This window comes from Passer domesticus, chromosome 15, assembly GCF_036417665.1.
Source record: "Passer domesticus isolate bPasDom1 chromosome 15, bPasDom1.hap1, whole genome shotgun sequence".
In the NCBI taxonomy this organism is placed as follows: domain Eukaryota; kingdom Metazoa; phylum Chordata; class Aves; order Passeriformes; family Passeridae; genus Passer; species Passer domesticus.
This window is the reverse complement of record NC_087488.1, coordinates 8657559-8683001: the sequence shown is the minus strand read 5'-3', so window position 1 is coordinate 8683001 and position 25443 is coordinate 8657559. Positions and strand designations below refer to the sequence as shown.

At 42.3% G+C, this 25443-nt stretch overlaps 1 protein-coding gene across 4 annotated transcripts in view; it reads right to left on the bottom strand.

Moving 5' to 3' along the window:
• The window catches only part of XYLT1 (xylosyltransferase 1), a 175607-nt gene that overhangs the window by 41342 nt on the left and 108822 nt on the right, over positions 1-25443 (bottom strand). For all 4 annotated transcript variants that reach the window (XM_064390643.1, XM_064390644.1, XM_064390645.1 and 1 more), the window contains 2 exons: positions 20637-20809; positions 19799-20001 (listed from right to left, as the gene is read on the bottom strand). In XM_064390643.1, coding sequence (XP_064246713.1) covers positions 19799-20001; positions 20637-20809 — 376 coding nt within the window. The remainder of the gene's footprint in view (positions 1-19798; positions 20002-20636; positions 20810-25443) is intronic.

Below are 25443 nucleotides of genomic sequence, written 5' to 3'. Positions count from 1 at the left end.
CTATTGGCATTTTATTTGTTTTCACTGTGTAAGAGAGAGAAGGCCAAGGTTGGAATGCATAATACAAGAGAATTCTGATGTCAAGAAGGCAGTATAATCAACAGGAAAAAAGGAATTTAGAAGGTTAATTCCAATTAGTATGACAGGCAATCTGACACCAGCATTTTAAAAATTTCAGCTGACATGTCCAAGAATGTATTTGTGCTTGACAGCTTTTGTGGACTGTTATTTCTTTAACAATGGAGCAAAAATGTTCTCTGTTTATCTAGGTCAGCATATTTAGGAAAACTGAATAAATCACATTAAAAAGTGATTCAATCACCTGAATTGCATTCAAATCCACAACCTTATGGATACAACACAATTTAAGCAATTGGTCTGTAATGAAGTTGGTGGCAGAAAGACTCAAGATAAAAGAGCTGTCAATAGTACCGTATTTTGAAAACATTTCATTATTATAAGCCATAGAAAACCAAGTTAAACCTGAATGTGTTTAACTGTACAAAATGTGTTTAACTTCTGGGGTCAGGCTGCAACAACATGGAAATGTTATCAGCCAAGTAAACTATTTTCATAATCTCATTGATATTATCTAGACCAAATGAATTATCTGTCAATCAAGCATCCTGACAGACAGGGCCCTGAGACCCTCCCCTCCTTTACTGCCTCATGTGAGCTGCAACACCTCCCAGGGTCAGACTCTGCATCTCACTCTGGCAAATTCAGAAACTGCTTTCTGTATAGTAAGCTGTGCAGATTTTCACATTTGCTGCTCCAGTGACTCTCCATCTTACTGGGATGAATAGGCATTTAGTGAATTTACTTAGCAATGCTTCCACATGAAATGGTTTCAATGGCTGACATCTTCGGGTGAGTTTCTAGGCAAAAGCTGGCATGCAAAGATGATCTTTAGAAATATAATCAAGTTTGGAAGTGCTTGAGCTTTAATTTCCTTACAGGATAAAAATCAAATCAACCAAAGTAACAATCCACACCACTCAATAAAACATTATCCTTTCTAGATTGCTCACCAACCTGTATTTTGCTATTCAGCAGTACTCTACCAAGTGTATCAGGACTTGGGGCTGCCATACAAACTTCTCATTGCTTCTCAGCTTTTAGGTAATTCTTATAAATGTCCAAATGGTGCTTAGCTCTCAAAGTAATCAATAATTGACCTTTTCTCTCTTCTTGAAAACATTGGTGGTATCTTGGTCCTACTTTGAATATTTTTAATTTTTTGTTTTAAAGAACTCTATACAGAGTTTTACTCCTTATCAATTAATATACTTCTTTTCATGTGTTGACAACATGGAACTAAAACATCATAGTTCCATTTGGTAAAACTTTCTAGTTAATTGACATTTAGATTTATGCAGTCAACCAATTCTATGCTCAGCATGGCACCACACTGAATTTCTATTAAGCTTTCACTCAAAGTGCTCCTTCTGGCCCCAGCATCATGAGGATGCTGCACATCACCTCTTATTCCATCAGGAGACATTAAGAAGAAAATCAAAGGTATTGAACAGGCCATCGATGTTAATGCATTTGTTAAAATCCTCCTTACCTTTCAGAAACCTTTGCCTTGAGGGGTAGATTTCCTAAATGCCTCTGGCACAGATTGCTGCCACACCCCTTCACATCCAGCAGCAGCAGCCTCTGCCATGGCAGTGCCTCTGGCACCAACGCCTCCGGCACTCCTCTGGAAAACACTGGAGACGTGGGCCTGCTTCTTCTCTAAGTAAGGCAATCAAAAGCTGAGATTTTCAGCTGAAGACATCACTGGGAGCAACAGCAACTCCACACTGCCAAATTAAATTCTGCTGTAGCTCCACAAATTTCAGGATAATTCACTGAGCATAAATTTGGCACAAAATCTTTTATTAACTATCACGGTAAAACAGAAAGTAACAAGAGCAGCATAGCCCTCCTAAGAAGGAAATAAAGTCACAAGAGAGGGAGGGTAGTTCATGCTACTGATTAAAAATATACTAATATTACATATCACATGCCTATCAGTTTTCCCAGCGTGTAACACATCATGAATACAGATTGAGGAAAAAGCCCTTCTGCAGTTGGTGCCTGAGGCTGGACCTGATGGATGCATCCACACAACTCTCACTTCTATTTCCTTTTGCTATTAAACTCACTTGGAGGGCAAGGCACCAGGGAGAAGGATTCGTCAGCTGGTTACCTGTATCAGTGGCAGGGAGGAGGATGGTGTGAGTGTAGAGAGGCTGAGAGAAAATGGCATTTTCAGGTGTGCAGCACACAGGGAGAAATGCAAAACGAATCCTCCAGTGAGCTCCAAGAGTGGAGAAGAGAAAGCCTATGTGTGGGGGAGAGCTGCCACGAGAAGATGACAAGCGAAGAAGAGTGATGGGAAACAAAGCATGTTTGAGTTCACTGATTCAGATCTGGTGTTCAGCAAGGGCAGGTCTGCCAGCTGGGGTGGGGGTGCCCATCTCCCCCAGACCCTTGCTGAGGTCACCTCGCGGGCAAGAGACTGTGCTGGTTTTAAGCAAACCCTCCAACCTTAGTGACTAATCCAAGCAAAGAGCAGAGATGCCCTCAGTCTGCAGCTGTGAAAACAGATGAGGAAAGCCTTTGGAGAGTATGAGAAAAGGAAATCAAGATATTATTACTTTTGGAGGATAGTGATGGCTAATAGAAATGTTCTGATTCAGCAAGGTACTTTAATACACGGGCAACTTGAAGGATGTAGGGAATAGCAGCCAATTCAATGGGATTATTAATATGTCAAAACCTATGGAAGTTCATAACAATTTGGCTAAGCTAGATCAAAAGTTCAGAAGCTTTTGGCAGCACACAGGTATGGAAACGAGATGGTTTGATTCTGGTTAGGAATCAGATGAAGGAAAGAGAACTGCTCTCAGTTTATTAATTATACATCTTGATTAATTTAGGGCTATCTAATGACAAGTCTGTCTGCTTCACAGGAGGAGTTAGTGCAGGGAGGGGAACAGCCCTGGCCATGGTGAGCAGTGGTGGCAGCAAACACAGCTTGGTGTGGGGTGCTGGAGAGGCAGGCAAGGATTACAAAAGCAGCTGAACAGGCAAAAAAAGAAACACAAAGGCAAAAGTGTTTGGGAGAATAGGGCAAGGAGGCTAATGTGGTTTGAAGCAGCCTTCATTGCTGAAGCAGGGATGATGAAGGCAAACATACAGTCAGAAGGGATAAGTCAAAACCGTTACAAGTTCTCCCAGTGCCCAAAGCTTTGGTGTTTCCACCCATTCCTGCCATACTCATGCCCACAGTTTCCTTTCCCAGGACTCCTGTGACTGTGTGAAGGCACAGTCCCACAGAACCCAGACCTACAGCAACCCTGGCTGCTCTTTGCCAAGAAACTGTTTCTACAAGGCTGCTACAGAAGGAAAAAACCTGGAATTATGGGCCAAACTCACCTACTCAGAGTTAAGCATGATATTAATGGTTAATATGGCTAAACACTGTTTAACATGCAGATGTGCACACAAGAGCCTGAAAGTGGAAGAACTGAACACCTTAAATTCTTACAATGATACTTAAGCTCCCTGATTCCAGTGAGTTATTAATTTCATACTCATTAACCCAGTATTGTAGAGTATTAGGCATGCCATCACTACCGTGGCAGGAGAGTTCCTTCAGGAGAGCTCCTCACCTGGCTACTCGTAGCCTGGGGCTGTCCCTCTCCCTCTCACCCAGGGAGTGCCTGAGCTCAGCCTGGCTCCCCAGGTCCTGCAGCACTGAGGGGCACAGAGGGGCTGGGCAGGAAGGAGAGCAGCCCAGGGGACAGGGAAGGGTTTTTGCCAATTGCTGCACACACCTGAACAGCAAATGATTCAACAGAAAAAAGCAAAAACCTACAAAACCTTGTTCTGGAACACTTACAGCAGGGTGATCAACCATGCAAATGCAGCACGAGAAGAATAAGGGAAAAGCTTTGCAGCGTTCAGCTTTCAGACCCTGGATGGACAGCCTGACCCTCTGACTGCTGCTCCCAATGCCTCCTCCCTCTCCAAAGGCAATTTAGCACAAGGGGAGGCTCAGCAGAGCCTGACCCAGGCTGAAGTAAGAAAAAAACCCCAACAAGTCTGCCATCTAAAAATGCAAAGAAAGGGGAAGGCTACACTTAGCCTTTGCTATCCATCACAGAACAAAGATTAGCATGGCAGGCCTTTCTCAGCAAAGCTGATTCCTATAACAGCCATTCATAAAACAAACCATAAAAATGAGAACAGCAGATATGATTTCAGAGGCCAACTGCATAAGGAAGGCTCTGGGTGACAGTTAATACCTCTGCTTTTACAACAGAGTTGTCTTAAATGGTTTGTTTTGTCTTTCAAGTCAGGTTTAACAGAGGAACAAGATAATGGAAGAAAACTACTGCCTCAGCAGCTGAGCTGCTGGAGTACTTGGAGATCAGAGCTGTGCTCCAGCACCAGCGCTGCCATCTGGGCTGGGAATTCACACCTGTGTATTTCAAAGTGTCAGCCTCCTGCATTTGGATGCTGCAGGCACTGATCACTCATCACAAGGGATGCAGCTCCTCTCCTGCAGCCTTGCCAGTGCTGTACGATGCTCAAGACATTCTATTAGCAATACAGTCATCTTGGCTGTGCTTTCAATTACTGCTTCCCATTCAACCACTGTCTGTTTCCTATGGAAAAGAAAAGAACTCGCATAGTCAAAAAAGAGTGGAAGTCTTTTTTAGATGGCACACTGCTGAATAAACCTCTTCTAGTGAGAGTACATAAATGCCTGGGTACAAAGGAGATCTGCTGGGAGAAAATAGAATATACTGCATCGTCTGCTTCCTGAGCCACTCCACAGCCTATTTTCTATAAATTAAAGGCTTCAGATGGTATTTATAAAATAAATAAATAAGCCAACTGCTGAGAAGCAGCAGCACATGCTTAAACGAAAATCCTAAAGAGACCATATAAGAGAATTCCACCAAGGATTAATGAACAAATGTGATTAAAACTATCTACAGCTCTGGATTGCTGCCAAAATGCTGCCAGCAGTGTTTGATATGTAAATGCTTAAAACATTTGCTGTGTGTACTGCCGTTGATGCAAAGCCTCTATAGAGAGTTTCTCCATCTAATTAGAGATATTGGTTTAGCAAACTTTGGAGTCTATAAAACCCTCAATGTCTCATTATTCTTTTAAAATAGAATATTCATTTGTTTGGAATGTTTTCCAGCTATATCCCATGAAACCCTGAAAGGCCCTTGGCTAATGAAAAACTCCAGCCCAGTAACAGCTGATAAACCCTACAGCTTTTATGATAATAAAATTCTCACCACATGCACTCATTAAAACTTTGTAACGTCGCTTTTGACTTTCTTTAAATATTCACTGGGAAAAAAGTAAATTACTCAATTTCCAATTATTTTATAGCACAATTTCAACACAGCATTTAAAATCTCCAGGACCTTATCAAATACACCATACAATGGTGCAATCACTGTGTCTCTGATCTGGTGAAGCCCTGAACAGTAAGTGCTGAATTATAGCACACTTGGAGCTCTCCCAAAATGATGCAACTTTCACACTGTATTGTCATAAATTACTTCATGGGTCAGGGCTCACATGTCCACGTGTCCAGAAGCAGAATGTGCAAGGATTACACACAAGGTCAAGAGCTGAGAGCTGTCCTTAAACTCATCTTCAATCTCTTAGGGGCACAGGTACATTTATTAAGGAGACTTTTCCAGGGAGGCCAATCCAGTTATAACTCAGATTGTCCATCTCCACCACAGATATGTCACCAGCTCACCAATGTTTAACTCACTGGTGTTTATGAAGCATTTTTACAGAATGCCCTCAGTCCCAGGAGTACCTTTGAATTGATCCTAGGAATTAATTTGTCTGTGACAATGACATTTTCTCAGCATCCCCGCTGCTGCAGTAAAAAGTAAATAAGAAAACCACTACTGTGTAATACCATTTCATATGCAGCTCTCTTTCTCTGATTTTAAAGCCACTATAAGTTGCAAGTTACTATATTTTAGAGTAAAACTACAAAATACATTAAGGTAGTTTTCCTTTCATAAATCTAATTGCATGCAATTGCTAACTCTAGATTATTTGTATGCTTAACAACAACAAATGCACTGAAAAATACTTGAATAACAAAAGCTTCTGAAGTACCTTCCAAATGTGCAACTGCGTAAGACCTGGTAGACATGAAAATAATCAAAGAAAATTGGCTACGTGCAGGATGACTTATTCCCTACATAACCTGGTATTGATGCATGCAGCTCAGAGGTATTTTGCTAGAAAGGAAGAAAATGCTTCACTCTGATTTGTTAAACAATTTTCTATTTAAGTTTATGAATCATCAGCATATCACCATCATTATTTATTTTTTCATCTTGCCAGCCCAGAATTTGTGTGCTTGAGAGATAGCCTTTGCCAGAAAGGCCTATAAATGCCTATTTCAAATAAATATTTTTATGTAAAGGCAGAGATGTGTGTCTAACTTAGATAAGGGCTAGAAAACTTGTTAAAGGTATATACAGTAGTAAAGCAAAATTCCTCTCCTACCACATTCACAAGAGATGTCAGTCTAGTTGAAGTGCATGTATGAAAAAAACTCTCATTTTTATCAGTGCTGGCAAAAACTGTTTATCAAGCCTTGCTGGCATTCCCATTATTCAAATTTGGAAATTCAAATAATGCAAATTAGCACAGAAAAAATACAGCAACGTGGGGTTTAGACTCTTCAACTTGCACTCTGATCTAAAATGCTTCGCATTCATAGAATCACACGATTACTCAGCATTATGTCAGCTCCAAACACAGAATCACAGAAATGCTTAATTTGAAAAAGACCTTTAAGAGCATTGAATCCAGCACTGCCAAGCCCATCACTCAACCACATCCCCCAGTGCCACTCTCCCAAACTAAGGTGCTAGCCTTGAGTAAGCAGATTTCCTTTGGGCAGTGGTGCAGTCATGGTCACGAGCAGAAGTTTCTGTTCAGGGGCTTGTGAAAGCTGTTTAAGAGAGAGAACTGGCACATCTGCCTCCTTCCCAAACTGATGATACAATGCAGGAGAAGCAGCAGGGCAGGCAGGGGCAGGGGAGCCTGCCCACGCTGGGAAGAGCTGCTGGGAATCTTGTCACAGGCAGGCAGAGGGCTTCACACAAAACACAACGCTCCCCTTAGTCACTTTAGCTGACCTTCCACTAATAGCTGCCACTGACACTCCAGTCAGCAAATTCCAAGGTAGCTGTGCTCAGGATAAATGGAAAGAATTGTGATTTCCATGGTAAAAAAAGCACCCGTTTGGTGGATGACACCAACAAGTGCAAATGCAAATGTTTTTAACCTTTTTCTATTTAGAGTGTGAGGACTGATTGAACGCAGAGTGTGGAGCTAATGAACACACACAATCTGCTGACAATTTGGCACAGAAAGGCTGTTTTAATATCACACTGTCAAAGGTCTATCACATTTTTCATTTCCATCAATAAGGAAGCTGAGTGTTGACGTAAATGATCATTTTGATAGACAGTGAGCAGGAAGCAGCTGTGCACCTGAAGAGGTTACCTACACACACTGCTATTTACATTGAGACACATCTAAAGAGCATTCATGCTCAGAATTTCTAAATTTATTGAAGTTATTTACTTAGTTTTAATCCTATAAGGAAAAAAACAATCTCTCTTTTCAGCATTTTTCTATTTTAAAACTTGTGTCACAATAAGGGCCTTCTCTCACTAGAAAAAAAAAACCCTATGGAGTGACAGAAACATTGGTAAATGCACTTTCTGCCCAAAGTGCATCTTTGAAGAAAGCAGTACACAAATTACCCATATTTTGTTCCTTAAAATATTTTCAGTACCTTCAATAGTGAGACACGTTCTCTCTTGCAAGTCCTTTAATCAATGGAAAAAAACCCTTTTTTCTACTCTCTTTCCTACTGATAAAGCACTATGCAAAGGGCTTTATTCTGTTTTCATATCTGTAATGCTCCAGAATCAGTGCAGTGCACTCAGTTTATGCTTGTGTAAGCCAGAGCACAAACCCAGCTCTGTGTCCCTGGAATAGGCTGTGGGAAATCATAACAAAGGTTTTGTGGTGTTTCCCAGTTTAGAGGCTGTGAAGACGTGTTGTTCCATGTGTGACAGCATGTTAACATGTCCTCCTCTCACTCTCAGAGGTGCTCTGTCTTTCCCTGTCTTGTCTCATGGTAGGTAATTCCCTATAGGAAAACTCCCCAAGCAACCATTTCTTTCCATAAGGCCCATCCATTGTCAGAGTGGCAGCAAATGTAACTGCTGCCAATTACTACATGACTGCTAAAGCTGCTGAAAAGTATTTGCCAAGATATTTGCTTTTCACATAGTTGCCTTTGCCTGTTATTATAATAACAAACCATTCAATTTCCAATCACTGCCTCAGTGCAGGGATCAGGACAGCAAACTCCCACAACCTCTTGATGGGCCATGGTCCTATGGATGCCAGAATGTCACTTGAGAGGATGCTGCACTACAAAGAGTTAAGACAGACAGGATTATCCTGTCTCACAAGAACATCTGAGTTCACTTAATATCTGCTGGAAAGCATCTGAAAAAAGAGAGTACTGAAATACTTGACTAACCAGCTGCTAATACCCAAGGATATTTAATTATTAAAAGTAAACATGATATAATTTTAGCTTTATAAAAGCACTGGGATTTTATTTAGTACAGAATGATGCTCACTGCTTTGTATTTTTTCAGTGTTTCTCTGCTGCTGCATATTCATGTAGAACCTCATCTGCCTACACGATACATCCCATTTTGATGAAAACAATAATCACTGATTAAATAAGCAAGTGGAGTGAGCTTCAGAAATGATCAAGTTCATTACTCAAATTAGTGAGACTTTGTACAAAAAGAAAAAAATCGAGATATTGGGCTGAATAGGAGCTTTTTGTTTGTTTATACCGTGTACATTTTACATGGCATGGTTTATATTCAGCAGTTTTTTTCACCATCTCTAAAATTAAATTATCAAGAGTTTTGTGCAAAAAGAGAAATTAAAATTAAATATGAGCAGAGATTTAAAGCAACCATTCACTTCATCCAATTCACACATTCCCGCGTGCATCTGAAATTTTATTTGTACAAGTCAATATGAAAAATGATTTGCTAATTGTTGAAAAACGATTTGATAGTTGTTGAGCAATTATAATTAAAAATGCTCAGTTTCTTCCAAGAAAGTGGGAAGGAAGAAACCTCCTTCACCCTGCCTCTCATGGCAGAGCTCTGCCTGGTGGGGTCTGTCAGTTTGGGGGTGCAGCCCTGCTGCCCTGCCACAGCAGAGACCCTCCAGCACCCCCAGGTGTCACCCGGGCCAGTGCCATGCCAGGGATGGATCTACTCAGCAGATCCAGCTGGGATTTAAAGTCCATCACGTGAGCTGTGTGTTCCTCCATCTGCTGCAAAAGTCTTGCAGCTTAAGAGTCATGAGAAATCTTTGCTTTTCTGAATGCAGGAGTTAGGGTGCCACTTACCCAGCTTTAATGTTAAATTTCTCAGTTTTTGAAACATAACTTGCTCACCGTGACTGTGCTGATGGTGGGATGATGATACCCCACTCTTCCCCCTCTGTCCCAGCAGAGCCATTCCCACCCTGTCCAGGACACCCCAGAGCCAGCAGGAGCCCACAGCCACCAAGGACAGCTCATGCAGGACTCAGGGAACACCTTCCCTGCACTCTCCCTGCTGAAGCCACTCTGCCCCAGCCCCTCTTTGCAGGGCCACCTCCAGCTCCAGCAGGGAAGGCAGGACAGACAGGATCCCAAATGGCCCAGCCCAGCATCCTCCCCAGAGCTCACAGACACTCCCTGCTGCCACACCCCGTGTTCCATGTCAATAAAGAAGCAGAAACTGCTCACGCTAAGCTTGGGAGCAGCAGGGAGCTGAGACCACCCTCCTCGTGCTGGGAAAGGAAGCAGGAAAGCCCCTCCTAAAAGGGCTCAAGGTATAAAACTCAGCACTTCTGGGTCTTGCAACCTCTTGTTTAATTTGCAGTGTGATCCTGGACAAAAACTGGCCAGCTTTGTGTGACATTGCCCTGAGAGCAGGTGGTTCTTCTGATGCAGTGGGGAAGATGGACCTGGGTAAATAAACATTTTCCTCCATCTCATACATTCTAAAAGAGCAGAGGGAATATACACCCATCCAGTGAGCAGCTGCAATCTCCTAACTGGAGTTATGCCAAGGGGGGAGTGGTGGGACTCTACCAGCACAAGGTCCCTGTGGTGCTCTCTGTGCCAGGGAGGAAGCCCAGGGCTCTTCACCTGCCCAGTGAGACCCCAGTGCTGAGGCACTTTCACAAACTCCTTCAAAAGTGAAGTGAATTATTACAAACCAGCCCCTTCCTGCAGCTCCTCCTGGGCCTGCCACTCCCTTTGATCCCTGAGCTGCTGAATCAACCTGTCGGCGTGCATCAATGCAAAAGACCAGAAGGCAAAACAGGGAAAACGGGGTCAGGCTAATGGGATTTAACATTAATTCTGCACCAAGCCTGAAAAGATGGAAAAACAGGGCCTGGGGTGTGAAAGGGATAATGAACTGAGAGTTGATGGAAAGAAACTTAATTGGTTTTAACAACAAAAGGTCACATTTTGTCACCTTTATTTGGGTTGAGCAATGATCTTATTTTGACAATTTGTGCCACCTGATGACTTGCCCTACTCTTGGTTGAGACTGTTCTGGAGTAAGTCAGTGAGGAATGCAGAGCTGGGATATGAGGCACAAACCCGTGGCAGAGAGGATGTTGGCAATGGGCATGTTCAGATCCACACCCTGATATAACTGGGGCTGCTGAGAAAACACCTGGCAGGGTGGGAGGCTGATGTCCCTGCTCACTGCTGTGCTCAATGAGTTGCAACCAGCACAGTCTCATTCCATCAGAAGAGAACCAGGGTTTCACTTCAACTCAAGAACAAGCTCTAGAAAAGGCACATGAACTTCAGTGATGCAATCTGTCACCAGTGATCTCCTGGCACTACCAAGTGGACAGGCTGTGACACAGAGCCATTTCCTGGCTGGCTCTCCCCTTCTGGGCTGCAGTGGTTCACAAATGATTCTCCAGGCACTTTGTGACAATACCCAGCACTGGTATCTTGTGACACACCACACGTACCACTTTCCCAGAGAGAAGAAAGATCAGGGTGTTTTAGCCTTCAGCTGCAGCTCTGCAGCTGCCACCTGTAACATGACTCGAGCCCCATGGGAGCAGCCCCAGTGCCCACACAATACCAGCTGCACAAAGGTTTAGCAATGACCCTCGCAGAGCCAGCAGAGCCACGGCCCCTGCAGGCCCTTGCCATGGGAATCATCTGAAGCCACCTTGCACCTGACTGACACAGTGCATCCCATCATATGAATAGTGATCTGAGCAACTGCCAAAACATCTGAGGCTGCCTCAATTAAAGCCATAAGGTGACACAAATAACCAATTTGGATTTATAGACCTTTTAGTGTTCAGCTATCCCAAGAATGCATTGTTGCAAGATTACCTGCTAGAAGTGACTTTGGGGCAGCAAACTTTTAAACCAAGATCAACTCTGCATTTGGAAAAGACTTGGCCCCAAACCAGCTCCTAATGTGGCAAAGAGTGCAATTATCCTGATGAAAGCTTAGGGATGCTTGTGCCTCCAGCTGGTTCATCAAGTAATGCTGAATGATGGATATAATTAAACTGCGTGCAGCAGAGTGGAATGTGCTACAATGAACCATTTAGGGCCTCATCCCCTCCCATCAGCCTGGAGCTACAGATGGGCCACCACAAACAGCCAGTGGCATTCAGCACTGCTCTTTATACAGGGAGATTCAGGGGTATCCTACAAATGCTCTGTGCAGGCTGAGCAGAGAAGTATTCCACTGTAGTAAGGTGCAAGTGTAAAAGCCAGCTAGTCCCTAATTCTACCTTGGATTGCACAGCAAAATTCTGGTCTGGGGTTTCTGATTCTGCACTGCCAGGTCAAAGCTCTCACAATATCTCAAGATACAAAGTTTTGATCAGTTAGCACTAGTCAGGACTAGAAAGAAAGAAAGAAAAAAAAAAAACCAACTTTGGAAAAAGAGACACATTCTGCAGCAGATCCCTGAAGATGAAGAACACCACACACAGAGGTGCCCAATTCTCTTGTGAGCCACCCAAGCTCTGCAAGCTCTGCAGCACTGGACAGGCTCACAGATCCTGAATTTGATCTACAGAGCTGACAAGTTTGATCAAGAGCTAACAAATATTCAACATTAAATACCATTCAACTCTTAGACTTTTAGCCCTATTTTCAAGAGAAAGAATTTATTAATCTCTCCCTCTCCTTCCTATTTCTGTATCACAACTAAAAGACTGAATCAGAACAACATTTTGGCTCACCCTTTAATGGTCTTTTGGTTCACAACTATTTAAGAGTGACTTGGGAAAGGTATAACAGCACATGTTGTGTTATCTTCATTTTGAACTGCCACCAGATATTATTTTGCAGCTGTTTTATTGTAAGTGGCATCCTGAAATCTAAACAAAAGAGCGTCTTAATGGCAATTTCAGCAGATTTTTAATTTCCTGAGAGAATTCAGCAGGACCACGAAGGGAGGGCACATTTAAAATGCAATGCCTTTATAGGAACATTTCCCTCTTTCAAGCACTTTTAGCTTTTGGAATTTTTATAATGATTGCACTGAACTTTCGAAAAAAACACAGCAAAACTCAAGCGAGTTGAAGAGACATTACAATTTCTGCTCACATAACCCAGGTAAGCACCACAAGGACTGTTCCTCTGCAGCTTCTGTTTCCCACCTCAGACTTAATCCAAAGTAAAAGTCACTTGGAGCAAAATTGTGGGAGAGCACGCAAGGGAGAAGGTCACACCTGGATGTTGATGATGATCAACATCCCACTGCAGCTCAAACTCCACTGGAGCTTCTTGCCCAGGAATGCAGTGAGTAACTAAATACCATGGGAAGGGCTTGCCATGATGGGGCAGCTAGTGGGGAATTTTTCCTAATGATGGCTGTAAAGTACAAAAGCTATTCTGCACAAAGGACTCTTTTCTTGGTCACCCCACACTATTTGTCCACAAAGACAAGTTGTAAGTGAAAACCAGGTTTTGTAAATATTCCTGGAGCTGTGAAGGAGAAATACAGAGCTGGCCAGATCCCTCATGCTGCTCACTGCCTTCCTCTGCCCCAACACATTGGTTACCCTCACAAAAATACTATTCCAGGCATTACCAGAGCATCCTGATGACAAAAGATGGAACTTCAGTGCACATTATCACAACACTGGTGCTGTTACTGTTTATAGATCAGGCTGAATGGCAAATGAATCCAGGCAGACTCACATTTAACTCTTTTTAGGAAACAGACTTTTTTTCTCAGTCATAAATAAGTAAAAAATAAATTACATCCAAAAAGCAAATGGCAAACAGATGAAAACCCTTTGGCTCTCTGCTTCAGGACCTCCCTGTGAGCAGCCCCAGAGCCAAGCCAGAGGAGAAGGGGCCCCCAGGCAGGCAGCCCAACAGGGCTCAGAGGCTGCAGTGCCCACCAAACTGCAAGTCTGGCATCTGGGGCTCTCCTCTGCCAGGCACATCTCCCGGGGTCCACACACCAGCTCAGATGCTTCAGTTCTCATGGGAAGAGAGGAAGGGCTCCCTGTTCAGCACTGTAATCAACAGTGCCAAGGCTGCCAAGTACAAGAGCACTTTGAGTAAAAATCCTATTCTAAAACTGTGCCTTACTGATGCATCTTTAATCTGCAGGCACAGTAAAGATGCCTGGAGAGCCAATTCCAGTTTGAGGTGCATTTATTTCTGTTGCCAGTTTCAGGCTGTGGAGCACATCTCAGAACTACTGAATACCCAGAGGAGTAACTATGAGCTGCAGATGTCAGCTCCCCAAAGCAAAAGCTGCTTTATATCCTCAAATCCCGGAGGGAAGGGCAGAAGGAATAACCTCAGCTGCTGTAGCTGCACAGAGGAAGGGTGGGCCTTCCATCACTAACATTCACCAGCTTGAAGAAAACATTATGCTAACATGAGAGGTAAATAAACTTTTTTAGCCACATTAATTTCCCCATTTTACTCCACCCATTTGTGACCACGCACAAAGCCACTGCTTTCCCAACCATTGATAACTTAACAGTAAAACAGAGAGGTGGAACAGCAAATCAAAAAGATAACTTTCAAAATATACATAAATCTCAAGCAAATCTGCTGGCAAAGTGAGGAAAGAAGAGAAGAAAAGGTTATTTGAGGGATTAAAGAAAGAAGCAAATCTGAAATTCTCAGAGAATGCAGATTCAAGAAAAACACTGATAAAGTTCCTTTTGGACAGGAAAAAAGATTCCCTGTGAAGCATTAAGAGTGGATTGACATCTGGCTTGCCAGATAACAATATTCTGAGAAAACAAAGCCACATACAATGTCAGTGACAATCCTGAGATAAAAACCTCAGGCGCTGGCATCTTAACAGATGTTGTAGTGCAAGAGCTACCTGTGCTGCACTCCCCTCTCGATGCAGGGACACGATTGAGCACTGCTTCAGCCCAGGATAACATTCCAAAGGGCACGTTAAAGAACGCTGTACTGTTTGCCTGGTGCCTGGTACATTATTCTAGTGGCAAGGCTTGCTTTTCAGATCAGCACTGCAACACTTCATGTGGGGTGTAAGGTCAAACGCAGCCCTGGAAAGTCAGTATCCTTTATCCAGGCTTTCATGTCTAGCACCAATTTATGCAGTGCCAGGAAGGAGAGATCTCTAGAGGACAGCTCTGAAGTCTGAATCTCAGTGAGACACAGAATTGTTAAATTAAGTCCAGTCAAATTGATGAGAAGTGAGACAGAGAGAAAGTGGAACTGCCTTCTGAGCCAATGGCTTTTCCTTATTTGCCATAACACAGCTCTCATCTGCCCTGCTGGCTTTGGGATTTCTAAGCTCACAGCCATCAAGAGGGCACAGCTGGGTCTCAGACATTTCTCCCAGAGCTAGAGTGCTGTATGTGAAAGCTAAGTGCTTTGTTTCAGTTCTAAGAGGAGATTTTCCTGTATTTCCAATATTGCCTTTCAAGCCTGCACATTGCAAAAGCTGAGATGTTTTGTGAGAGCAGCTGGGTAGCTCCAGTCTGGTGTACCCAGCTCTAGGCAAACTGTATTCTCTTTTCTTCTCCCTGTCACCTGCTCCAAAAGTTGTGTCATTTGGTCACAGGTGAAACTGGGGCAGGTCATGGTGAATTTGACAGAACAGAAATCATCCCTGATGTGGTTTCTACAGAATGGCAGTCACCCATGCTTTGCAGAGGATGAAACTGAGCCTGTGGCAGAAACAAGGACATGATCTCTCAGGTAGTTCTAGCACCTGAAAAATAACTTTAAAAAGTGCTAAAGCATTTTTCCCAAAGGTTGAACTTCTTCCTAAAATCTGTTGATTGTAATTATTTTCACCTACCACAAGAAGAAAACCTGAAGACCTCTTCCCTGCACTCACACCTTTTCACTCTTGGCAAATATTCTTGGGCCCAGGGACCTCATTTAGAAGTCATCACTTTGGTTTTTTATCAGCCAATGTCACCTTGTCCAACAGAGGGCAATACAATGAAGCAAGTACAGGTCAGTCAATAGTTATTTGCTAGCTCAGTTATTTTTAATTTCTCAGTGTTATTCTGCTTGGCAAAGAAAATCTCCATACTGGCACCTGTTTAAAGGATCTGGGCCAGTCAGATCATCCCATTTACTCCCTGCATTGTGTAGTACCTCAGGTGCTGTTTTAATTATGTTACACCTTCCATTCAAGACCCAAACTTCTACTGAATGTGTCTCATTTTAACTGAGGCTTCCCAACACAGGTTTTTATGGGAAGTAGGGCTACACAGTTTCATCCTAAAATAATGCCAAGCAGCAAAACACAAGTAGTTTCACTGGGTTTTATTTAAAGTTCTTTTGTTATATCTGATTGCTCATAATGAAAAATGTAGTTGTATCTGCATTCCTGACTCCATCAATAAGACACTTTATTTTCTTACTATTCTGAAGCACTCCCCAAGCTTCTGCTAATAATTTTGCTTGACCTTTATTAAAGACCAAGCATTAGCTGGCAATTAGATTTGGTGATCCCTTTGGTGATTGAGGCTCAGTGATTTACTGTAAATTATAAATAGTTCAAATGTTTCATTATGTTTATTCTTTATACAAGCTCTGTGGCCAGGTAAGCACTGACACGATATTCACTGTTAAATGATCTCATTAAACTTCTTAATTTAAGTGGTGCAACACTTCACCTGCCACATTATCCAAGGACTCCTGCAATGCACATTAAACATTCAGCATGAATAGATGCTCTACCATAGTTCACCTTGTTGGGAGTGAAATTTCAGTCCCTGAACATAAGGTTGACTACTTTATGCTGTTTGTCAGAGACAATAAATAATGCAAATAGATAGCCATGTAAAGTAAGAGGTTGAAGACATCAATAGCTTTCCCATAAGGTTTTGAAAGAGGCTGTCAAAAGAAAAGACTTTAAATTATGAAAAAATACCACTAAAATTAAAAAAAAAGTTAAGGAAAAGGAAGGAGGTGATGTTTTCTTTTATTTCTTTGTGAATGCAATGACTGTTACAGATGATTTCTTGAGAAGCCTGCAAATCTGTTTCTTTTTTATTCACGAGCCCAGAGCAAAAGGAGGGACAGTCACACAACCTCCCATCTCTGAGTTGCTTGTGGAGGTTTGTTTTTGGCCATTTCACCCCTCCTTTTCCTGCTGAGAATGTTTAACAGAGCTGAATGAATTCAGCGCTGGATAATGCACCACATCTTTTCACTTAGGCCAATAAATAACATATTGCCTCTTGATTAAAGGGAAACACTTTTGTTGTGTTAAAAGAAGCACCTTTATCTCCAGACTGTTTGCCAGTGGTTTGTACTCAGTAAGAAGGAGAAGCACATGGGTTAGAATCTCCTCTGTGCTAGCGCTGGACTCCACAAACAAAACATTCAGGCATGAGGAGGAATAATAAGGGTATCTGGATTTTCCTGCCATGCATATGTTTTATTTTACACATTTTTAATTGTTTCCCTCACAAAATGAATAGTTCTAATATTTTTCTCCCATGCCTTTATATTTTATGATGCTGAACATCTGCTTCTGGACATCTCTTCTGAAGGATGAAAGGCTCCTGGCAATTCTGCTGTAGTCTGTGAACAGACCAGACTGCTCCCTGGACAGATTTAGGCTTCATCATATTGTATTAACCCCACATATTGAGTATGGCTTTTTTGACTTAGAAGGCTGGATTAGCTTTTATTATCAGAAGAGAAGTAGTAAAGGTTTCAGTATTACAGATGGAATGGCAGATGGGAAGCAACAGCTTAATATGAAGCAGCTCTGGATAAAAACTATTAATCCACAAAATTCATATGTTCTTATGCAAGGAAACCTAACAAAACCCACTGCAGTATGACTAACCAGAGAGAAGTGTAAAGTGCCCCTAGCCCAATATCTGACAAATCATGGCATGGGGTCTGAAAGAAAAAAAAGAATCTCCCAAACACCCTATTTACTATTTCCTGGAAAAACAATCAGTCCTCTCTGGCTTATGCAGGGAGGTAATGCCTTCCTAAAGATCATAAATAATAATAATTTATAGCACCTCCATCATGAAAATTAAATGGACTCATATATATATTTGATGAGACAAGACTTTCACAGTTTATAGCTGTAATGTTCCATATTAAAAGAAATAACGTTACTTGTAAGTCACTGTCAGTGAAGTTGAAGCACTACAAAGGTTTGTTATTTTTTGTTGAAGTGCATCATGGGATGAAGAGGAAGCATGTTCCCTTCGGTTCTGGTAACAGAGTGCTTTGGCAGGAAGGGAAGTGAGCACTTCAGAGCCTGCCTGGGTGCTGAGGGCCACCGAGAGCCACCAAGAGGCCGCCACAGAGCTCTGAGAGTGGCTGCAAGGGGCAAGCATGACCTTCCAGAGCTCCTCCTCTGAAGAAACAAGTGCCTGGAATTTCTCCAGCAGAGGTGGAATGACTGTGGGACAGCATGGCACTATCCCACAGACTGCATGAACACTGGATCAACTGCAGTCTGCCCCACAAAGCCAGTGGTTGTTGGTGGCCACATCTGGAAGCCACTGACCCCATCTGGCCCCGTGGTTTGATTTGCTCCACAGGGAGCTAGGAACAGCTCAGACTGCCCCAGGTCATGGCCTCAGCATTACATTGTGCTTAGGCTGGGCTCAACAGCACAGGACAACTGGACACACCTGCTGGCACTAGTGTATGACCACACCAGATCTTCAGCAAATCCTACAATTTATCCTGTTTAATTCACAGTGCCATCACCCACTTATTCCTTTATGGTCCTGCATTAGTCCACTGTTTAGCATCAATACAGCATTCCTCACCAGGAAAGTGAATAATCAGGAATAACAAGTTTGTTTTCCAAAACTCAAGACATATGCAGGAAACTACATACTCTCCCTTATGGGCAAGGTTGATATGTCAAAACTGTTAGTTCTCTTCCTGTTGCACATCAAAAGTATGATTTGTTAATTCAAGTCCCCATGTTGTAATATCAAGGCAGTCTCAGTAACTCTTGTGCTCTAATCTTTCTCCCCAAAATGTGTTGCATTTCACTAAGAGTACCTAGAAATGGGTATCAGCAATAAAGCCTTTTGTCAGTCCTCACAAAATCCTTCCTAAGGCATAGGCTCAGGGGTTTTGCTGTTGTTCACTTCAGTGGTGATTTCTGTCCAAAGAGCACCTTCAGGAAGGTATTCAAGCTTCGAGAGAGATCTTGAAGAAACCTCACCAGTGGAAGCATATTTCTTTTCCAGGAGTATTAAAACCATGTTGTATCATCCCTCATCAGGAAATCACCCAAGAAAGTCACTTCCTCTTTCACTGGTTCATTTCAGCATAGAGGGAAACAGAAGCCACAAGAATTTTGTGTTTCCTTCGTTTTAATAACTCTTACAACCTAAACCTAAAAACAGTTTCAGGACACTTGGGGGTTTTTTGGGTGACTTTGTTGTTGTTGTTTTTGGGGTTTTTTGGTTGTTTTTTTTTTTTGTTTGGGTGGGGGTTTTTAAGAGATTATCTATTTTGCACAATATAGTAAACTTACTGAATGCAGCTCTGAGGCCTGGGTGAGGTAAATCCAGAAAGAATATAATTTCACTTAAAATCACAAGACTTATCATGTGATGGTGTGTGAAATTCTTAGCCTGATGCCATCTGAATGAGGATGTTCAGGCAACGGTTGGTGCTGAAGATATAACTGACTCCTAGCAACTTATTTGTCACTTCTACAGCCATTATCCTCCACAGAAAAGTACTAAAAGAAAGGAGAGGAGTACCTGAATCTATATTCATACCTGCAACCCTTGCTGAGACATCAAATCACACTGTAAATCAGAGCCCTGGGAGGGAGGAATCTCTCCATGCCTGGGTTTCATTTGCTGAGCTCCAGCACTTCTGGCTACTTTCCTCATCCTCTCTTGCAGGTACCCCTTTTGCTGGAAATAATGACAAACTGGAGCAGCCTCTCAGTGAAATTCCCCCCCAGGCAAATGGAAGACACACAGGGTACAGGCAGGTGGTTGAATACTTGGCTAAATTGTGGCTGTCAGACACCAGCTCACCAACAGGAGTTTTCTGCTATAAAACAAAAGCAACTGCTCCTCTGCTTCTTGCAGCACAGCACAGACACATCATTGCTTAACTTAATAGATCCTTTAGGAACAAAACATGTACATTCTTAAAATGCTCATGTACCTGATTGGGTAGTCGGCAGCACTGAGGTTAATGAAGAAATCCCAGGGCCAGTCACTCATCTCCATTAAGTCCTTCATGGTCTGCAGGTAGGTGGTCAGAAGACTTGCTCCTCCCCAGATAGTGGCCATTCTCCAGGAGGTGACTCTCACATTTGGGTACTGGCTGGCAAACTGCAGCACTTGCCGGTGCAAGTAATTGGATCGCTTTACAGGAGAAAAGAGTAACACATTCAAGTTATTCTGCCCAAAACTGTCTCTCCCTGTATTCACTAAGGGCCTACCCTACTTCTTGACTCACTGAGTGCTGCCATTGCTTTGCCCTCACTTACTACGGCACACAACCTTGTTTTGCTAAATGTGCAGAGAACCCTGGTTAATATTTTTTATTACAACTACAGTAATCACTAAGGAGTGTGATTAGCTTTATTCACCTTTGTCATCACAGAGCCCAAAGGGCTTTTGTAAAGGAGGTGACTGCCACCACCTCCCTTTCACAGTGTGTCACTTGCCCAAGGCACCTCAGGTCAGCTCTCCATCCAGTGAGTCACCACCTCACTCTGCATCAACTTATCAGTTACTGCTAACTAAATGTACAACAGACAGACAAGGGGAGATACTCATCAACAGAGAAGGAGAAATGAAGGCTGTTACATAAATAAGATAACAAGAAAGAAAATTTAAGGGGAAAAAAAAAAGAGGCTCAAAACATGTAACAGATGGAGAGACAAAAAGTGACATGCACTTTATGCAGCAGAGGTAAAGGGAAGATGAAGAAGATGACAAGGATGGGTAGACTGACAGATGGTGAGACAGGCAATTTATAACCAGTGATATATTACCTTGTCAACATGAATGTAATAAAAATGGTCTTTATGGTAAATAGCCTTAAACATGCGCTGGAGCTGCCGGGAAGCTCTGCCATGAACAACCAAGACAAATGCGATCCTGACTGGGTTGGCTGGCATGTATTCTACGGAGTCCTCATCCCACTGAACATTGTTGTTGGCTTTTCCTGTTCAAAAACAAAACACAGGACATCTCTGAGTGTATCCACAGGGCAGGGGTGCAGAGAGCAGTACACATTCCACCTCGGCTCCTTCTTCAAAGGCCCTTTGTAGGGCAGGGTGAGAACTCCCGAGGGGTGCCAGCCTGTGTCCCCTCCAGTCTGTGCCCCTCTCCTTTGTCCCCACACAGGGCCACCACCCCTTGGGCAGCAGCCCATGCCCACGGGCCTCATCCTGAACAAGGCTGCACAAGCACAGACAAGTACCCAGATGTTTATGAGTTGTATCAAGCTCCACCTGAGTACAGACATCTGAACCTTCAAAGGAATCATCTCCAAGTTTGTGACTAGTGTCTAAAATATTCAAACACTGATAAGGCTGATGTTCCCCCAGAAGGAAAGCCCCTGCTTAGCCAAAGCTGTTTGCTCCCATGATCAGCACAGCTCTGCTGAGAAGCTGGTGGAACTCTGCTACTGAAAGCTGCTGAGGATTATTGACAGGTAGCATTTATTGGTAACAGCAGATATGCCCTGGAACATTCAAATGCAACCTGCAAGTCTTCACTGTTTCATGGAGGAGTGGGGCTCTTCCAGTACAACTGAAAATATCTGTTCATTTTTATTTTAACAGAGTAATTTCTGGTCTTCCTTTTCTAAAGCAAACACCACAGTGTGAGCTTCAGACAGGATGTGCTGATAAACTGAAGAGCTGGAGGGACATTTCTAATAAGAAATTTAAAGTGCTTTGGTTTTGGTTTGTGTATCCACTCTGCAATTCAAAAACCAGAACACAATGTAAGAAAAACATAATTTTATCCAAAACATGACATTTATTCTTCAATGAAACAACACCATTCTTCAGTGCTCTGACCTTGTAAGGACCTTTCTCAACAAAAATGATTTAGAAATAACCTGAAATGTTGAATATTAGCAGACAAAGCAGTGAAGTCCCTCCAAGCTGAAAAATCTTTCTGCACAAATTTTCCCCTTTCAGATTTTAACTTCATTATTTTTTAAATGAAAGGAAGTGTTGTCTTAAAAGATACTTGATGTGTGTCCCCCCTGCCAGAAGGGGACATATTCAAATTTCTAAGATCTGAGCTGTTACCAGTTTCTGCACTTAGTGCCTTTTGTGATGTCCCTTTCTCCTCCCACCTCCTCATCCCCAGCACCTCAAGGCTCCTTCTGCACAGTGGAGACATTTGCTGCAGGTTGTAGGACAAATTTGAGGCTGTTCCTGAGCTCAGTTATCAGACAGCCTGAGTGCAGCTACAAAGCCCACTGCACCTTCCAAAACATCTCCTACAGTTATTAAAAACACATGCTCATGTCTGTTTGATTTGATATAAGGAACATGAAAGGAGACATTTGCCAAGAGTGAAGTGAGACTAAGAGAGAGGGAAAGACACTTTTCCCCAGGTTTTTGAAACTGGAAACATATGCTGGAAAAAGTAAACAATACCAAAAGCTTTCTTTTTTTTTCCAAATGTAATAATTACAAAATAAAGGCTGGACACAGAAAAAAGACCTTTGCCTAATCCTTCTTGGGCATCTCCTCCTTGTTCAAGGCAGTAGTATAAACTTGGAAAAAACAGACCAACTGAATGTTTGCAGAGCACTGTTTAGGTGATCAAACAATTTGATGCCCTTGATTGTACTGAAATGCCCTTGGGTAATTGAAACACTCCTTTTAGACAGCCACGAGAGAGATCCTGCTGCAATGGGAGCAGCACATCCCAGAAGGGAATGGTTTCAACATCTCCCACAACTCTCCCTTCAAGCTTCTCCTCAGCAGAACTTCTCCAACACTTCTCTAAGTCAGAGACTGTTTTTACCAGGAAAGCTGTACATGTCAGAGGTGTCCCCTGTGCCTAGAATGGGGCTCTTTGCTGGCTGTGTCAAGGGCTAAAAGGCAGTGGTGCCACTCTCCAGGAGCACACACAGATCCCAGCAGCACAGAGCCCACAGAGGCTTCCTGCCCCACGGAGCACACCCTCCCTGTTCACAGCCCCACAAGGAACTTCTCTTTGCAGTAGTAAATTAATAAATTTATTATTAATAAATAAAATTATTAATTTACTATGGCAAAGATAAAGAAATTTATTAAATCAATATATATTTATAATTAAATAAATTCAATTAAATTTAATATAATTTAATTAATTTCTCAATAAATTTATTAATTTAATACTGCTCATAAATTAATGCAACTTTATTGCCCCCTGTTGTATTCAGACCAGATATTAGGAAATTTCTAGCTCCGTAAGTAATCCTTAACTTTACACAGGACACAATTTAAATGGTATTTCTTTAAAAAACCCTCCACCAATGGTTCACTAGGACTCAGAGGAATATTAAAACATCAGAAAGAAAGCTTAAATTTAATTTATTCTATAATTTGCAGTTTGTTTATGATGACCATTAGCCTAGGCCCAGTTCTACTGTTTTCTCCTGTGCAGCTGATGAGCTTTGCCATGCACATGCTCAGGGTTTCTGCAGAGTGACAGGGACAAAAAGGGACTGTGAGAGAAAGAAAATGTGCTTGCAAAGAGAACTGACAGGGGAATGAAGGGCAATTGCAATTGCAAAAACAAGCCATTTTTCTTTTAAACTGTTTTCATTTCAAGCTGATGATGTCCCACCAATGAACTCAAATATTTTTAGTGGTTTTCATTACATTTTTGGATACCTCTCTTTCGAAATCAGTGATTTTCTGCAATGATATGCAGAAGGTGAGGGGAATTTAAAATAGTGATATTGTGGGCCTTTTATTTGAATCTAACTTGCTGTCAATACCCACACTATCATTTATGTAGCAATTACGTAGAACACAATCCTCTCAAATTTTCACCTGAAATGCCACCTCACTGCATCAGTTTTCTCTAATGAATTCCTGCAGTGACTTATTTTGTTCTCTTCTGTTTTCCTTCTCTAACCCTTTTTTTTTTTCATATGCTAGTTTCCTCCCTTCTCTTTTAGGTTTAGGATTTTTATACTTGCATTTACCACCTGCATGCTATTATGGCTTTTTAAAAATAATCCTATTCGTGGCTGCCTGGAGTTTCGCAAAGGAAGAATGATACATTTTTTCCATCTGTCAGACTATCTGCTACTTTGCTCTATACTGTCACTTCCCTGGTTTTAGCTCATGGCTGCTTAGCACCCTTTATTTTGCAAACTACTTCACCAATAAAGAACCAGCCTGGTTTGTGAAGAAGATGAAATTGGCAGGAAACATCCAGCTGACAATCTGCTTACTAAAAAATACAGGAGGATTTCAGATTTGTATGAGCAATGTCAAGACCTGAATAGCTCCAGCCACTTCATTTCTATATAAACCCATGCAGACCAAAGCCTAGCTCAACATGTCAGTGCCTACATATTAATGAGCTGCCTCAGGTAGGAGCTCATCCTCTCCAGGCTGTTGGGACAGGATACACAGAAAATGCATCAGATGACTTCACTCAACATCCTACCATTCACTCGTGATAAAAATCTAAAAGGATTTCAAGGAAGCACTTGGATTTGACAGCTACTTCAGTACATCACTACACTGCATTCTCCCCATGCACTGAAGCTCAACCCAGGTGCTGATTCCAGCTCCACCCTCAGTCACTTCAGTCCTGCAAAAAGCAGCTGCCAAGATCACCTTCTTCTCTCCCAGCAGCCTAAATGAATCCATGGACAGCTTCTTTCCTCTGCAGCACTCCCCATTCCCAGCCTTCACTACACTTCTCACCTCTCAACATTCCACCATCTGCCTTCAAGAAAAATGAGTCAAGCCAACACAAGAGAATTCCCATGTCCTCCTGCACAGGTCACTTGGGGCAGTCTCAGTGGGCTGGAGGTGCACTCTACCTCACCTAGAAAGCTTCTCAGGGTGTGGGTATTGCCTGTTGAAAGAAGTTTCCTACATGTTTAGGGAACTCCCTTTTTCTGTGGTAATTTACACAGACCAGTGTTTTACAAACCTTAATAAAAAGCCTGCAATGTCAATAGAAACGAAACCAAAAACTATCAGTGCTTTATAAACCATAATAAAACCCCCACAATGTTAATACAAAGTAAAACAAAACCCATGAAGAATATGATTGTTACAGTTCCATATTGAGAGCACAGCTCTACCCTCAAAATTGCTTTGCACATATGAGTCAGTGGGGAGAGTGAACAGAACATCCTCTTTATGGCCACTTGGCACAGGTGAAAGAGCCCTGGCCTTAAAGCAGGACTTGTCTTAAGCTTCCTCAAAGTTTGCTGTTTCATTACACAATGGGAACAGAGGATAGAAGAGAAACTTCTCACATTTGCCTTGCTCCAGAGAAACTGGAACCTCAGCAAAAGGGGAAGTGCACACCCAAGCTTGTCTTCCAGCCCTTGTATCAAAGAGCATTTATTGGGCTGCCTCCACTGAAAACAAAACCACAGCATTTTGCTCTGTCACCAGATGTCTTTCACAAACTTACTGAGAAAAGTAAAATCTTCCCTTTTGCTTCCTGCTCAAAGCCTGACAGGCCCAACATCAATGTGTTAGCAGGAAAACCTGTACCTGCTTTTGAAGATAGCAGGAGAATCTCAGCTCTAGTGCAATTTTAGCTTGTATTTTCTATGCCCAGAGAAATCAATACTCATAATTAAGAGCTTAA